Source organism: Chionomys nivalis, chromosome 9, assembly GCF_950005125.1.
Source record: "Chionomys nivalis chromosome 9, mChiNiv1.1, whole genome shotgun sequence".
Taxonomy (NCBI): Eukaryota; Metazoa; Chordata; class Mammalia; order Rodentia; family Cricetidae; genus Chionomys; species Chionomys nivalis.
Genome location: NC_080094.1, coordinates 53,563,207 through 53,580,037, shown reverse-complemented (window position 1 = coordinate 53,580,037; position 16,831 = coordinate 53,563,207). Strand labels below are relative to the sequence as shown.

At 48.1% G+C, this 16,831-nt stretch overlaps 1 protein-coding gene across 2 annotated transcripts in view; it reads right to left on the bottom strand.

The window, feature by feature from the left end:
• Positions 1–5,712: 5,712 nt before the first annotated feature.
• The window catches only part of Tgm5 (transglutaminase 5), a 33,090-nt gene continuing 21,971 nt past the window's right edge, over positions 5,713–16,831 (bottom strand). For both annotated transcript variants that reach the window (XM_057780763.1, XM_057780764.1), the window contains 7 exons: positions 13,445–13,583; positions 12,722–12,825; positions 12,374–12,613; positions 9,105–9,470; positions 8,445–8,605; positions 6,429–6,562; positions 5,713–6,296 (listed from right to left, as the gene is read on the bottom strand). In XM_057780763.1, coding sequence (XP_057636746.1) covers positions 6,143–6,296; positions 6,429–6,562; positions 8,445–8,605; positions 9,105–9,470; positions 12,374–12,613; positions 12,722–12,825; positions 13,445–13,583 — 1,298 coding nt within the window. In that variant the 3' untranslated portion in view covers positions 5,713–6,142. The remainder of the gene's footprint in view (positions 6,297–6,428; positions 6,563–8,444; positions 8,606–9,104; positions 9,471–12,373; positions 12,614–12,721; positions 12,826–13,444; positions 13,584–16,831) is intronic.

Sequence of the window (16,831 nt, the reverse complement as noted above, 5' to 3'; positions counted from 1 at the left end):
TCATGGCGGAATTCCCATGAGACTTTTGCGATATCCAGTCTCTGGCAGTTTCTGTGTGGGCACTTTGGAAGAGTCTGGAACAAGACAGACACCGCTGTGGTTTGGTTTAGCCAGGGACAGATGTGGAGAGGAAGGAGACGGACTCCAAGTACCAGTCATCCAGCTCCCTGCGGCACCCACACCTCTGCAGAACTCCAGCCCCTCACTCGTGTGTCCCAAAGAAGGATTTGTGTATTCAACTATGGATAAAAAGTATTTTGCCCACTCCTGTGCACCAGAAACTATTCTAGGCTCTGCTAATACAGTAATAAATTAGATCAATGTTTCTCTGTCTCTGAGAAGCCTGTATTCCAGCAGGGGGAGATAGATACTTCTGGATGCCTAAAACGGCTTGACAGTTCAATCTACCTTTGAGATAGGTGCTATAAAAGATGACCGCGGTGCTCTTAGACCTCGGAGTGGGGGCCAGGCATGGTAGGAAAACTGAAAAGCTTGTCCCTGGCTAGCTGGGGTGTTATGGAAGATGGACCAATGCATGCAGAATCGCTGATGCAGGGAACAGGAGAAAGAACACCAAGTCTAGGGTGCAGCTGAGGATCTGGGGTTCTATTCTTAGAGCAGTGGGAGACAGTTGAACCATATTTGAGGCAAGCATCACCAAGTCAGATCTGCATTTTAAAATACCAAACACTATCTAAAATAAACGGTTTAGAGGGCTAAGGGGGCAGGGAGTTATCCAACAAGAGACATCTGGTGGTGGTCCAGGTGAAAGATAACAATGGCTTTGTGAAGGAGTGTTAAAGAGAGGTGTGAACAGATTTGAGAAGAAAGGAAATTGACGAATCATGTTAATGGGACTAGAGAGGGTAAAGAATTCTTCCAGCATGACAGCCAGGCTCATGTTAGCTGTACTGGCACACGCTCTACAAGGTGCTTCCACAAAGATTATCTCCTACGATTTTAGCCTCCATCCTGTAAGCTAAGCAAGGGACCAGTATCTCGATTTTGTTAGTATAGGGAGTACACACTGTGAATGAATGAATGAATTTGTGCAGCAGTCGATTAATACGCTGCTTCATTCCAGCATTTAAGAAGGCTAGTAATAAAGTGTGACAAGACAGAAGAACACGCATGCCATACTTTATTATTAGCCATGGACAAGGCTAAATCTGGCACAGCTTAACCTACTGTCCGCAGGCTGTATAATCTACTGTCTGCAGGCTATCTGCAGGCTGCATAACCTACTGTCCGCAGGATGCATAACCTACTGTCCGCATGCTTTATAACCTACTGTCCACAGGCTGTCCGCAGGCTGCATAACCTACTGTCCACAGGCTGTCCGCAGGCTGGGAGCTGAGGCTTCCTCAGCTGCTCACAGCTTATGGTAAAACCTAGATTCGAACTGAAGTCAAATCCCACACATTGCAGAGCACATTACCTTGCATCCAGTCTACTGTGGAGAAAACTCTCTATTCAGTCTGTTTTGAAAATTTTTTCTTACTGATTTCTGCTTCTGGAATAAGCAGACTAGCTTGTTATAAATTCATTCTGTTGAGAACAACCAGCAAAGCTAAATAAAAAGGTTGAAAACACCTGACTGGGCCGGGCGGTGGTGGCGCACGCCTTTAATCCCAGCACTCGGGAGGCAGAGGCAGGCGGATCTCTGTGAGTTCGAGACCAGCCTGGTCTACAAGAGCTAGTTCCAGGACAGGCTCCAAAACCACAGAGAAACCCTGTCTCGAAAAACCAAAAAAAAAAAAAAAAAAAAAGAAAACACCTGACTGAAGACATCATGCTTGAAGACAACAAGGATTGGCAGGGCCAAGACTTTGGAGGGACAGTGTGCACAGTGTGATCTTGACCCCAGCTGCTGCTTCATAGCATACCACTTCATCTGCTGAGTCCTAGGTGGCAGATGAGCCTGTAAGAATCTAAGAGCTTCTGGCAGCCTCACAAAATTGGAGTTCCCGGCTCTCCATGGATGAAGGGTCCCAGCAAATAACTCAGGCTTTTGACTAGGACCCCAAAAGGGGCTCCAGGAGAAAACATAGCAAATAGGAAATAGAAACCCATTTTGTTTTTATTATTTTTAGATGTATTTCATTTTAATTAATTAAATTGTTTTATAGGTGGGTGTTTGCCTGCAAGTACAATCTGAGCACCATGTGTGGTGTGCTGCCCATGGAGGTCAGAAGAGGGAGTCAGATCCCGTGGAACTGGAGGTACAGGCAGTCGTGAGCTGCCACGTGGGTCCTGGGAACTGAATCCAGATTGTCTGCAGGAGCAGCCAGTGCCCTTAACTGAGCCATCTCTCCAGGTCCAGAAACCAGCTCTCTATCAGTCTCAGTTGCAATGCTTTACCCTCATCCAAGCTGGCGAGAGAATTTCTCTATAGGAAATTACCATCATCTAGAGCATGATGACAAAGAATAGAGAACTTTCTCACAGATTCCCACAGATTCCCTCATGTTCCCAGCTAGTTCAGGCCCGTAGTTCCATGCTCTCTTACAGCCAAAGCCAAGCCTCACCCTGGTGGAAGCAGAGGGGCTCCGCTCTCTGATATCGACACTCCACAGTCGGGTACCTTTTCTCTGTGCTTAGGGAAGAGCGGCCAGGCCCAAACGGGCACTGGTGCTTTCCAGATACTAGAAAGTGGGGCTTCAGGAGTAGGCTCAGAGGAGCGGCTTATGCATGTGCATGTTTGTCTGCTGGTCAGTGGGAAGATGGGGATAGAGAAAGGCTGGGCAATGGGAGACCAGAAATCAGAGAGCCAGAGAGCCGAGGCAACAAGGTCTAGCTCTCACCATGCCTGCCCTTTCCATATAGCCTGACCCAGACTCTCTAGCTGTTCATGAGGTGTGGGAGAATGAGGGCCTCTACTTCCCTGAACTTCAGACTGGCTCATGGCACTAGCACAGGCATCTTTGGGACCAATGGGTGAACTCCAGGAACACTGGGCAGGATGGCACAGTGGGCATCTGGAGTCAGACTCATTTGAGGGTGAATTAAAGGAGTCACTTAGTCAATCTCTGGACTTCAAGCAACCAAAACCATTTTCTGACAATGTAGCCAAACAATGACAGAGGCTGAGGGATATCCTTGACTGTGAGGTGAAAGGAGAATCAGGCTCAGAACCAGGAGAAGGCAGAAGCCGGGGCGGCTGAGGGGTCCTGGCAGCAGTGAGCAGTAATACACACTCTCCCCTCTGCTGTTGAGAAGCACGGACTGTGGATGGGGTCCTCTCTTCTCTGTCTTATTGTTCTGCATTAAAGTCCTCGGAGAACAGTGACCTGTCCTGCATAAGTCACAAGCCCACTCGGGCTGTGAAAAAGCAGAGTATCTCAGCTGAGCGGTGCACCAACTCAGAGCCACACACCCCAGCAGGAGAAATCCCTCACAGTCTCATCCCACCTGAAGCTCATTGGGCACTGAAAGAAGTTGTACTGAGTCCCTTTGGAGTCAGCAGTGAGGGGCGGGTGGGGAGGACCGCATTTGCTTTCTTCATTGCTTTATTCCCACTTGACACAGATACTCAATAAACGTGAAATGAACCAATGAAAAGACAGCCTTTGTGGTTAGGGAAGGCCTTGGCTCGAATGAACAACTGTGGTGAGGACCGTCAGCTACCACAGCTGACCAGGGTGGAGAACTCGTCCATAGTATTGATTCACGTGGAGTCTGCTCAGTGCTGCAGAACAGAATCTGCTCCGTGCCGTGATGCAACAGGCAGGAACTGGACTCCAGGATGGGGAGAAACATGTCAACACTAGTGACCCCAGTTCCTACTGGCTTCCTGAGGAGCTCCGTTTTCATCACCTACTAAGAGCCTTATGTTTGTCCATCTGCTTGTGTCCTCCTGCTTTGACCTCCAACTACCCAAATGGTTTGCAGCTCTTGCCTGCTTCACTCAACTCCATCGCTTTCCAATCCTGAGACCATTTTTTATTTTACCATCTCCTATTATTTTAGGTCCTAATAAATGCTACTTCCTCCAGGAAGCTTTCCTCAATCCACAGTTTGAACCGAACTGGCTCACCCTCTTAGAGCTCCAAATCGTCCTGGCTTTCTCAATAGCGGCCTCGGCTTGCGTTCTCGAGAGGACTCGGCAGGCAAACGCTCTTGCTGCTGAGCCTGACGACCTGAGCTCTAGACCTTGAACTTCTGTGACAGAAGCAGAAAGCCAGCTTCCTCAAACTGTCCTCTGAGCATCACGTGAGCGCTTGACAATCAGGTGCTCACACGCATCCTTGCACACACACAAAATGATGTGAAAATTAATTAGTTAATTAATTTAAAGTCTTTAAAAATCTCCCATGTAGTTTAGATTCTCCAAATGCTCAGCTTGAGCTCCCGGAGTGCTGGCCTGGCCCTTTGCATACTCAGTGCCAGCCTGCCTGAGGGCCTCCAGCCTAGAAGAAACTCAGTAGCTGTTTGTTGGGCGAGCTGATGAGTGTGGTGTTGACAGATTCACGCACGAGTCTGAGGATGCGCAGCTAAAACTTCCCAAGTTCTTCCGAGGTGTTTTCCTTAAACGATTTCTTGTTGTTGGCATGCAGTAATTATAGGCTAAGATAATTGTAGGTTCCTTCCAGCTGTGCCACAAGCTTCTCAGCTGACTCTCCCACAGTGCAATCAGCTTACTGGTAATTCCCACCACACCCCTTCTCTCCCTCTGATTAACGACATTGACCCTTTTGTTTACGTGTAATGGAAGTCGTTAACTTCTTTATTTAATGTCTGTGTATTTACTAGGACACCTGTCTTAGCCAGGTCGCCGGTGCCTGGAGGGCAGGAGCATCGTGCCCGTCTCTGGCAGCAGCCTGGGAAAGGCGGTGCAGAGCTGTTTTGTGTTCAGTGGCACAGACGGGGCAGGGTGTGTGTGACTGTCAACATGAGCTGCAGCAGGTAGGAAGCCCTGAGACTGTGTCAGTGCCCCCCAAACACCCACCCCTTTGCACTAGCAGTTGGCTTTTCCTTCCTGAGTGTCAACCAACAGCAGGCCTCCAAGAACACAAATGTACTGGCGGCATCAGATGGAGAGGCTAGAATTGTACGTACTGAAGAATGGCTTCAGGGTCCCATGGGGAGCATATCTAAGGGAGGGCAGGGCAAGAGATAACCTGGGCCTTTTCTCTTTCCTTGTGACAAGAAATCGAGATAGAACCTGGTATCTTAATACACTTTGGGACTTTTGCTCTTCGACCTGGATTGTGACACTTACTTAGTGTCTATCTTCCATGTTCCCACCAGAATGTAGGCTCCACAACTCCAGGGCCTCTGCTTTATTTGCCATCTCATCTCTTACACTCGGAGCGGTATTTGCCGTACACTGGACACTCAGTAAATGCTTCCTGAATGAGTGAATGGGCTCAGACACTGAGGCAGCAGGAAGCTCCTAGCCACTGAAGGGCAGGGGGAGCTCTTCAGAGAAAGTGATGATTACTCAAGGTGGAGCAGATGACCGCAAGGAACAAAGCTTGTTGATACTGTTTGGTCATCACACCGACAAAGCGACAGTGAGCTGCTAAAGCCTGTCTTCCTTTGACCTCTGCGCCAAATCACACTTCTGTAGGATGCCATAGAGTCCCTGGGTACTAGAGAGTCCTGGCCAATTTTGTAAACAGACCAGCAGTTGCCATATCTGGTATCTCCATCGCTGCTGACATCAGAGTCTGTGAAGCCTTGAGTTTAAAATCCATGCGACTGACATAGCTCAGAGTTTGTTTTATTTTTCTTTAAAAAATTTACATTTAAACTGGGCGGTGGTGGCCCATGCCTTTAATTCCAGCACTTGGGAGGCAGAGGCAGGCGGATCTCTGTGAGTTCGAGGCCAGCCTGGTTTACAGAGTGAGTTCCAGGACAGGCTCCAAAGCTACAGAGAAACCCTGTCTCGAAAAACCAAAAAAAAAAAAAAAAGAAAGAAAAGAAAAGAAAAAGAAAAAAGAAAAAAAAGTTACATTTATTTATCTTTACTGCATGTGTATGAGTTTTTTTTTCTGCATGCGTTTTGGTTGGGTCCCTGCAGCTGGGGTCACAGATGATACTGAGTCACCATGTGAGGGCTGGGAAATCTAATCTGAGTTCTTTGCAAAAGCAGCCATGCTCTCCTTGCTGAGCTGTCTCTCCAGCCCCATCTCAGGGTTTATACACCGGTGTCAACGTACACGTTCTTGTAACCCTTGATGTCTTTAAACTTATTGCTCCTCAGATTAGCTTGGATCTGCCTTTGGCCACTCTTGAAAGGCACCGTCTTCAGAGTGATGCTGGCTTTGTGATGGGGTTTGAGGACTCCGATGCTGCAACAGAGAACAGAGAATGTCAGGAAACCCTTTCCTCCTGGCTTCTTGCACCCTGCTCTCCCCTGCCCTGAGTCCACCCACGGGCAACAGGATGCCATGGGAGGGAAGCCTGGGTACTCCTGCACTTACAGAACCCGCTGCTGCTTCTTAAAGAGACCGCTTCCTTCCAAGGTCAGCACACAGTCCTCGACTGGCTCTGAGAGTGGGTTTGAAAAGACCACCTGGACGGTGAGTGGCTGATCCACAAAGGCTGCTCCTAGCACCTAAACAGAGACCCCGGACCGGAAAGAGGCAGTTAGTCGTCACCCGCCAGTTCACCGAATGTTAAGGATCAACGCTGTTTCCTCTTGTAGCTGTCAGAATGCACCATCCCCCAAATGCACCACTCTGACTTCGGGATTATTTTGAGTTGAAGCAATAAGAAGGAACAAAAAATGCTTTCTGATTTCTATCCTAAACGTATACATTTACAAAGGTGTCTCCCTTCTCCTTCCTTTTGCCCGGAAGGTCAAAGTTCATCACTGAGACATTGATCTCTGTGCTGGTTGGGTTTTTGTCAATTTGATGAAAACTAGAGATTTCAGGAGTTGCTTTTATCATATTGGCCTGTGGGCAAGTCTGTGGTGGCATTTTCTTGGTCGATGTGGGAGGGTTTAGCTCACTGTGAGAGGTACCTACCATTCTTGGGCAGGTGCTCCTGGTTGTATAAGAAAGCAAGATGAGCAAGCCATGGGTGGCAAGCCAGTAAGCAACACCCCTTCTTGGTTCCTCATTCAATGTGAGTTCCTTCCCTGATTTCTCTCAATGACCAGTACATCCTTTCTTCCCCAGGTTGGTGTTGGCCAGTGTCTGACTCCAGCAACAGGGAAGCACACTAGACAAGTTCCTCATCAGCCCGGAGATAGCACTGAGGAATCTCCATGACACGATTGCCCCCCATGCCCTTCTTCCCTTGGGTTCCCATATATTTATGCCTTCTCGTAATTTGCTACCCCTAGAAACTCAAGGCCCCTCCCATCTTTTCTTGCTTCTCTCAAAATGTATTGCTCCTTCGCTAAGATGTTGGTTACGTCTGCTGGAGACTTTGAAGTGCTGTCAGTAGGGACTCATAGCCTCTCTTGGTGGGGATCCAGGAGATGGGTTAGACCCTGGAGACAGCCCTGCAGAAAAAGAACCCCCAATCTCTTTTCCTCTCAGAAAGGCCACAGAACGCCAGAGGCCCTGTCATCTACTTTCCTCTTTCAGCACTTCAGACAGCAGAAGCCCAGTGGATTTGCTCAAGGACACACAGCCAGAAAATATCAACTCAAACCTGATCTGGCCTTGAGGTGGACTCTTCTTCCCTTCACTGAGCCACTGGCGTCTGGACTGCTGTCGTGTTTGCCCCTGGAAGGTCAACACAGGAAGCAGCGCAAGAAAGACTCTCTGAGTCTATGGCCTGAACTCAAGGAGCCACACTGTAGTAGTTTAACTGTAATGGACCCCAATAAGCTCAAAGGGAGAGGCACTGTTAGGAGGTGTGGCTTTGCTGGAGTAGGTATGGCCTTGTTGGAGGAAGGGTGTCACTGCGGGGACAGGCTTTGAGGTCTCATATGTACTTGAGTCATGCCCAGTGAGACAGACCACTTCTTGTTGCCTGAGCAAGATGCAGAAATCTCTGCTACCACTCCAGCACCATGTCTGCCTGCACACCGCCATGTCCCACCGTGATGATGATGGACTGAACCTCTAAACTGTAAGCCACTCAGTTAAATGTGGTCCTTTGTAAGAGTTGCCGTGGTCATGGTTTCTCTCCACAGCAGTAGAAACCTAACTAAGACACACACAAAAGGCTTCTAATAGTACCAGGAAATGAAGACCCCTCAATATGCTGCTCCCTTCTCGGGGTCCCAGAATAAGCAAAGAAGGGATGTCCTCCCGAACAGGCCTGGCTGCCCCAAGACCATTTTTTTTTTTTTTTTGATTTTTCGAGACAGGGTTTCTCCATAACTTTTTGGTTCCTGTCCTGGAACTAGCTCTTGTAGACCAGGCTGGCATTGAACTCACAGAGATCCGCCTGCCTCTGCCTCCCGAGTGCTGGGATTAAAGGCATGCGCCACCACCGCCTGGCTCCCCAAGACCATTTTAGGGGCCCCTTTTGCCTACATTAATCATGATGCCCGGGAAAGTCAGGGTGATGATCTTGTTCACCAGGATTTTCTCAGGACTGCTTTTCTCTTCACCCAGGGCGCTGATGCGTATTAGCTTGTCCGTTGACAGATACTGGCTGTACTGGGAGTACAGGATTTTGCAAGGGTAGGTCTTTTCTAGGGAGAGAAGACAAGAAGGAAGAGGTAAGCATGGCTGAGAAAGCCAGCTGGGCCACAGTTGGATCTGATGGTTCTTCTATGGAGAAGAGGAAACCAGGGTATACCCAGTTTTGCTGAAGCAGAAACTAACCTTTCAGATGGGAAAACTGCAGTTAAGAAAGGCAGTATAAACTCGGCGGTAGGGGTGCACACCTTTAATCCCAGCACTCGGGAGGCAGAAGCAAGTGGATCTCTGAGAGTTTGAGGCCAGTCTGGTCTACAGAGGGAATTCCGACTTCCAGAACCACAAAGAGAAACCCTGTCTCAACCAACTCCCCCCAAAGCCAATATAAGTTGCCCAGAATCATTCATAGGTCCAGAGTCTAGATGACTCCAAAGCTCAGGGTTTCACCAACAGGTGGGCTGCTTTCCTCAGGGGTCAGCAGGAGGAAGGAAGGAGGGAGAGAGAAGAAGGAAAAGAGAGAAGAGAAAGGGGGCAGGAGAACTATGCATGTACCTTCTTCAGGGAACAGTGTAATGAATGCGACATCCTGCCAGAATGGGGCCAGGGGACTGCCATCGTGCAACAGAGACTGGGCACTCAAATTGAGCTTGAGATCCTTGAAATGAGGTGACAGGTTGACAGCCAACAGGACAAAGTTTATGTCTTGGCCCATGTTGGGTGGGTCAAGCAGCTCAAACTTCAGAGAGACCTGGATGACATCGCTGGGTCGAAGGGAAGGTGTATCCAGGCTCCTAGGACTATCTTGCCTTCGTGACGTGGAGCTGAAGGAATTTGAGTCTCCTTGATGGGGTCCTGGAGACCTTCCAGTCTTTAGCTTCTGTAGAGCCTTTAGAAACACCTGTCTCTCTTGAAGGGAACCTATAAGGGTAGATAGGATACAGTATCAGCATGGCCAGGCTGATCCAGGAGGTAAGACTTAGCTGAACATTCTACCCTCAGCACCTGCACCAACAAAACTACAAGGTGCAAAATCAGTGGAGCACAACCACCTGTAGCTCCAGCTCTAAGGGATCGAATGCTTTCTTCTGGCCTTTGAGAGTACACACCCACACATGCACATACATACACATAAATAAACATAAAACAAATCTTTACAAAATCAATAGTGAATTATCAGAACAGAAATTAAGAAAGCAATCTAATTTTTATTTAGCCTTTCAAGAAATAGCAATACTTAGGAATAAATTTAATAAAATAGGTAAAAGATCTCTATAATGAAAATTATAAAATATTGATGAAAGAAATTAAAGATAGTAGAAAAAAGTGGGAAGGTATCTCATGTTATAGGCTGGAAGAACAGTATTATTTAAAAAAGCCCATACTAAAACCCCTTCAGAGACTGTGGAGTTCAACCAGATTCACTCAGAAGTCATGGGAATGACCATCAACAACACTAGGACCATCCTAATGTCCTCTGATCGTGTGGCTCTTACATTTAATGACATGAACAACATGCAAGAGGCCTTCAAAGGGACCAAAAAAGGCACCATCTGCCTTATCCCTTAATGGTAATCTTTCTGTCTAATGGGAAGAAGGAAATCCTTTGTGATGAAGGCAGTCCTTGGTGATGAAGGACCATGAGATCAAGCAGCCAGTGTTCCATGGAGACTTCATTAAGAGAATAGCGATGAAGCAGGAAGCAGCTGGAAGTCTCTCCTTCCTATATGTCGACCTCTAGAATGTGACATGCCATTGAGTTTGGAGAGTAGATACTCAGGTGGCATCTTAAGTCTCCAGAGGTAAAGACCCCAAATGGAGCCTATGGGTACTTTAACATGCCCAGCAGGGCCTATGCCGTCCCCCATACTGGTAATCAATGGAATGTACCCCTGACTATCCACCACTTTTACTTGAGTTATATCCAGTTTCTCCCATGATGAATGGAGTCATGGATGCGTAAAACCCCTGTTACCACCCTAACCTTGACCCATGGTACCTCCAGTCTAAGGCTCCAACATCCCCTTTGCTCCTGTAGTTGAGGCCAAAGTCACAGAAATAGCTGCTAGTGCCTATTACAAGTCAGGCAACCCACATAATGGCTACATGAACATGAACAGCCTCCATCACCACCCTACTTCCCTTCAGAAGACAAGAATACCCAGTTGACACTGTCCAACTCCCTGCCTCCTTTCCCATGGTCTTTCCTGGGTTTTCCACTGTTCTGCACCTGGGACTCAGGGAGTTCAGGAAGAGCCATGTTCTCCCCAAGTTCTGATTATAAACAGTTACCTCTGATGGGCTTGCTGATGGAAGGGCAGGTTCCAGGCTCCTGGCCTCTGAGAAACACCTCCCAGATGCCCAAGCTAGCCCAGCTCATGGTACTGAGTTCCCTTCACAGAATCCACTCCTTCTCCATTCCAGTCCCTCAGTCTGATGGATTTGTACTGTACCTCATGGGCTCATTAGACTAGTCACATGTCCAGGGCCATACTGCCATTCACCCCTGCTGTGTGTGGCCCTGGAAGGCCACTGTCCCAGCAGGCTATCAGTCAGGCTCTGGCCTCTCATACTTACCCAGATACCCTTGTCCTTCCTTGTTCCTTCCTTAGCCTCCAGCTTTGGGAGTTGTACCCTGAGATCCCAGGGGTTGGTGGCATCAGAGGAAAGGCCACTGTGGCTGGAAGTCCTGCTAATTTCTGGAAATCATTTCCCCCCTCCACTCTCTTTTATAAGGGCCTTCTCCTAGAGAGCGGCAGAATGCGTGTCTGTCCTCTCGGGCCCTATGGTCAATGGTGTGTGACTGTAACCTGCCATCTACCCCACCCCTGGATGCTTCATGCCCCTGGACACATGAAGATTCACCATTGTTTGTTCCTGTATGAATAGAATTCCCAATTCATTTGAAAAAAATCCAGTTAATGTAAAATAAACCCTGTTTGTACCTTGATTTGTTTGCTACAACCGTGAAATAGTAAAAATGAAGTAAGTGGTCAACAATGTCCATATAACCCAGAATGATCTATGTAGTCAATGGAATTCCTATCAAAGCACTCCTTTAATCCCAGCACTCAGGAGGCAGAAGCAGGCAGATCTCTGTGAGTTCAAGGCCAGCCTGGTCTATAGAGTGAGTTCCAGTACAGGCCCCAAAGATACAGAAAAATCCGGTCTTGAAAATAAAAAAAAAAAAAAAGACCAAACAAACAAAAAAAACCAAAAGCAAAGTAAAAGGTGTTACACTTCCTGGCTTCAAAATGTGTCAGTGAGTGAGCAGCGAAGACCCCGACTCTGGTCCTCAGAGATGTGTACTTTGCTTGACTTCCCAGAAGTTCATCTGGCAGGTAGCTGTTCCAGGAGTTCCCACCTGGTAACATGGTCTCTCCTTTGGCCTTACTGGCTTGGACAAGAAGCCCCTGACAGGACTATCACCTCGGTATCACCTTCTGGTCCTGCTGGTCCCATGTGAGTATGAGAACGAATTCTACCAATAGTTTACTAAGTTGACCACCATCTTCGGTAGAAGGCCGAGCTTTGAGAAGCTGGGAGAACTCATGTTGTGTTGGCAGATGTCTACACATGACTGACTTGTCGGTCTAGAACATATTGTAGATATGAATATACTGGAGGGAGGTCTCTGGCCTGTGGGACATGAGGTGATGGTGGATAGAAGTAAGGCAGTGGGAACACCCTGACAGGATCCGTGCAACTGAATGACTAAGGAGGCAAACCTGGGTCTTGCCCTGCGTCATGGCCTCTGACTCCCCAGGTTACGGCAGGGGATGGTACCCTGAACTCAGGCTCTCAGGGAGGCTGCTCGACGGTACCTTCTTCATACTTGTAGCTTTCTGTGACGTCATCCCGCTCATCACTCTGGATGCTCTTAGTACTGATAAAGTTCCCAACAGTGGCCGTGTCCCGGTGAAGTTTCTGCTCCTTCCCTCCATAGACAAGCCAAGACATGCAGTCAGCATTCACCATAGAAAACGCAAACGGTGTGTCATAGTTTAGATCCACTTCCCCCTCTTTGATGGCTTTGACAGAAGCAGGGCCACAGCAGTAGAGACCTGAAGAAAATGGGGAGGAAGGTTCTGGTAGATAGTATGCGGTGGACAAGACAGGGGCTGGGGCAGGTCTGTGAGGGTGGGTCCTGACTCCTGTCTAGAGAGCCTCACCATTGCTGGTTTCCTGCGGTGTCGCATCCAGCACTTGCCAGCCTCCGTATCCAGGAGGCAGGTCCTTCCGTGCCATCCAGCACTCATTCCACACGTGGAAATTCCTAAGGAAGAGGCCAGGGGAGTCGGTGTTAAATACACCTAAGACGGGGCTATCCTGCTTGCTTCCTTTCTAGACCGACAAGGATAAGCAGGTAAACTGGCTTCAGAAAGACAGACTCGCAGGGCTTAGGTGTCTTGGGGGGGGGAGAAGGACAGATCTTCCTCCTGTGAGCCTTTGTCTGCAGAGCATCTCTCTGCTGACTGTGTGAACAGTGAAGACTTCCAGTTTACTAAAGTTACAATTCCTCTAGGATCTCTCACAGGGTGCCTCGTGGCTCCTTTCCTCTGTCTCCGTCTCTCTCTCTCTCTATCTCTATCTCTCTGTCTGTCTCTCTCTGTGTGTGTCCCACAGAGACAGCCTTAGCTTTGTCATGACCAGAAGTGTGGTCAGACCCTTAGGCTATGAGAAGAAGGAGGACAAGGGGGACCTCAACTCCCATCTAACAGCATTGATGATATGAGGATTCTAAACCCTTAGTTGCTTTCTATTCTGCTGTCTCTCAGCCCAGGGAAGCAGGAGGATGTGGGGGCATAGGCTGAGCACAGTCCTGCCCTATTTCCTGCTTGTGCTTTTGGCTCAGATCTGTGGCTCAAGAAATAGGCTGAGAGGTTGTCTCTCACCAAACGGTATCCTTCTTCATATTCTCCAAAATCCTGCCTGTGTTATCATAATACTCATCGATGATCAGGTTCCGATCCGTGTCGTGGCCAGAGTCAAAGTTGGTGATCACACGGGTGGGGATCCCCAGGCACCTCATCACTGCAGAAAGACAGAGAAAGCACCTGTAGTGTGCTGTAGATCCTGGATCTAGCGAAAGCATCCATCTGGAATCTGCAGGAGCAGACAGGGACCATCTGGGACGCTGCACTGAGGGCAGTTCCATCTCTCTTCCCATGTCCTTAGCTCATGGGATGACTGTTGCAAAGGTTATGTTAGGCTGATCTGACAGGCTTTGCTGGAGCTGGAGAGTCTAGCAACTTGTCCTATCTGCTGTGTGTGCCAGCAGGGTGGGGCAGCCACACCTCTCTGTTGGCAAGTCTTGGAGACTTGACTCAGCCTCACTGCTGGCCTGGCCTCAAGTCTCCCATCTTCAAACAAAAGACTGGGATTCTGCTTCTTCCTATTGTTTGGATTATTGCTGAGACCATCGGATCGTCAAGCAAAGGTTTCTGCAGCTTGGAATTCCCTTTGTTCTTGGTGATACTCTGTCAGAAAGCTCTCTAGGAAAGGAGGACAGCTTGTGACACAAGCTTAGAAAAGTGAGTGTGTCCCTGGTAAAAAGAATTCCTGGAAAGAGGGAGAATGTTGTCTTTATTCCCCAGGGATGTCCGTTTCCTTGGCCAGCTAACTTCTTTTCTTGTTTTCTGCTGCAACCCCCATTCTGTGCTCTTTCAAGTGAGGGACCCCTCATCCCAGCTCCCAGCTCACCACTAATTCACTCCGAGGACAGCTGTCCCCTGGTGCCCAGCGGTATTGACCTGCCTAGCTCAAGACTAGTAATTGTTAATATCCAGCAGCAAGGCTCTGGGCTGCCTGTTTCAGCTCCACTGTTCTCAAGAGAGCTCTGGTTAGGATCTGCTATTATTATTATTATTATTATTATTATTATTATTATTATTATTATTCTAATGACAGAGACTAAGAACGATGAGCAACCTCGACCAGAAGTCACACAGCTCGCCAGACACAGGCTCTCATTCAAACTGTGGCTTCACTGCCAGGCTTGTGTTCAGTGAAGCCTACCCATCGGTAGCAAGCTGAGCTCAAACAATCAAGTGTTCCTCCCATCTCACACACCCTCCCATGCTATTTTATATCCGCCGCGTTTCTATATTATATTTCTAGTGGTGCTTATTCTCCGAAATTTAGCGGACTTCCAGTATTTTTCCTATTATAAATAATGGTAATGGATGTATCTGCAGATCAATCCTTTCTTATTCCTTGGGACTGACTCTAAGAAGCCAATGACTAAGAAAAAAACAAATATTTTTAAAGTCTGAATATTTAATTTAAAAATGGTTTTTAGTTTACATTTTCTTTCTTTAGACAGGATCTCATCACATAGCCCAGGCTAGCCTTGAGTTTATGGATATGTGTCACCAACCCAAACCTTCTTTTTTATTATTATTTTTTTAAAAAAACAAACTATCTTTTTTCATTTTACATACCAATCCCAGTTCCCATTCCCTCCCTAACCCCAATCTTCTTATGTTTTGTGGTACTGAAGACTGAACTCAGGGTCTCGCTTTTGTTAGGCGAATATTTTATCAGGAGCTACAGCCTGGCTTCTGTTTTAAATCTTGAGGCAGTATCTTGTTAAGTTACTCAAGTGTCAAGTTAAGTTAACCTTGAACTCACACTGTAGCCCAGGCAAGCCTTGAACCTGTGATCTCCCTGCTTCAGCCTCTGAAGTAGCTGAGATTACAGGTCTGAGCCAGCAGTCCTGGCTAGGCTCCTTAGTAGTCTGACACATGTCTCTCTAGTCAGAGAAGGGGGACACCCCTGGAGGTGACCTTGTTTGGGGAGGAGAGAAGCCCAAAAGGAAGTCTTGAATTCTCCCTTAAGTGGCATATCTGAACACAGCCAAAATAAACCAGGGCAAGCAGTGGGCAGTCCCGATAAGTGTGTAGAAGGTGGGGGTTACACAGGACACCTTCAGAGAAGAACATGAGATAGAAATGTGGCAAGCACGGAGCTCTGTGTGGGCACACTTATGCTAAAAGTGTGGTCAGGAAGGCAGATGCCACTCACAGCAGCAAGAGAGCTTGCCAAGGCAGGGCAGCAGGCAGAGAGCAGCCTCCTCCCTTTTCCACTCTGACCAGGGCCCCTCAAAGTGTCAGCGCTGGCGCCGACTCCTGATAGCTGTGGCCTGATAGGCCTTTTCCCACCCTAACCCGTGGTTCGTAATTGTTTGTTTATGAGTCTGCCTTCCTAAGGGCAAAGAGTATGTTACTCATCTTTACTATTGCACAGCCATTAATAACACAGGGCAAGGCCTAACGTGCGGATACTTGCTGCATGGATGGATGGATGGATGGATGGATGGATGGATGGATGGGTGGATGGATGGATGGGTGGATGGGTGGATGATGCCTGCTCTAATGATTTCTGACTTCAGCACACACTGTCATAATGGCTGTGTAGACCCTGGGCACCAAACTCGCCAGGCTCTAGAGCACAGTGGTGGATTTATACTGATCTACTCTTGCTTGACTTATCAGGGCCTGTGAGAGGACTGAGGAGGGCTACATTATTGCAGCAGGACAGAATGAAGCCAGAGAGGGACGCAAATAGTTTCCCTTCCTCTCCTTGAGTTAAATACCAAATGTTTGTAAAGGCTTAGCACGCATGCTGCTGTCATCTAAGAAAGGCTCACACTTCAGTCTGCATCTTTTATTGCCTACGGATTTTAGTTTAGACTCTTTAGACTGGCCTTAGGCTCACAGGTACCTGTCACCAAATCCAGTCACGCTGGAGACAAACCCAGGGCTGTCCTCCTCCTGGGCAAGGACTTCTTCCTCTTCCTGTGGGCTAGGGATTGAACCTGGGGATTTACCCATTCTACACAAGTGTTCTACCACTAAGCTTCAGCATAATCTCACTTTATAACCCAGGCTGGCCTTTCACCTCTAGATATTCTCCTGCCTCAGCCTCCTAACTGCTGATTATAGCTGGGAGCCACTACACTGGCCAGAAGGGTTGCTTACATAGAGCATGACATGCAAGGCGACACACCCGAGCTGGAGAGGTGAGGTCAGGAAGAGGAGTCGGGTCAGGACTCGGCTCATGGTTCTCTAATCCCTTCCTTGCTCTAACTACGAGCTCCGCCCTTGCCACTTGACGGGCATCCTAGCCACCTGTGATCTCAATGTACCTTCGCCTTTGAAGTTTCTCGGACTGCTCTAGGTCACGTTAGCCTCCTACTTACTCTGTCAACACAGTTCCAATCACCTACACGCTTTAGCACTAGATTAAGTGCTCTGTAATTTGACATCTTTATCTTATCT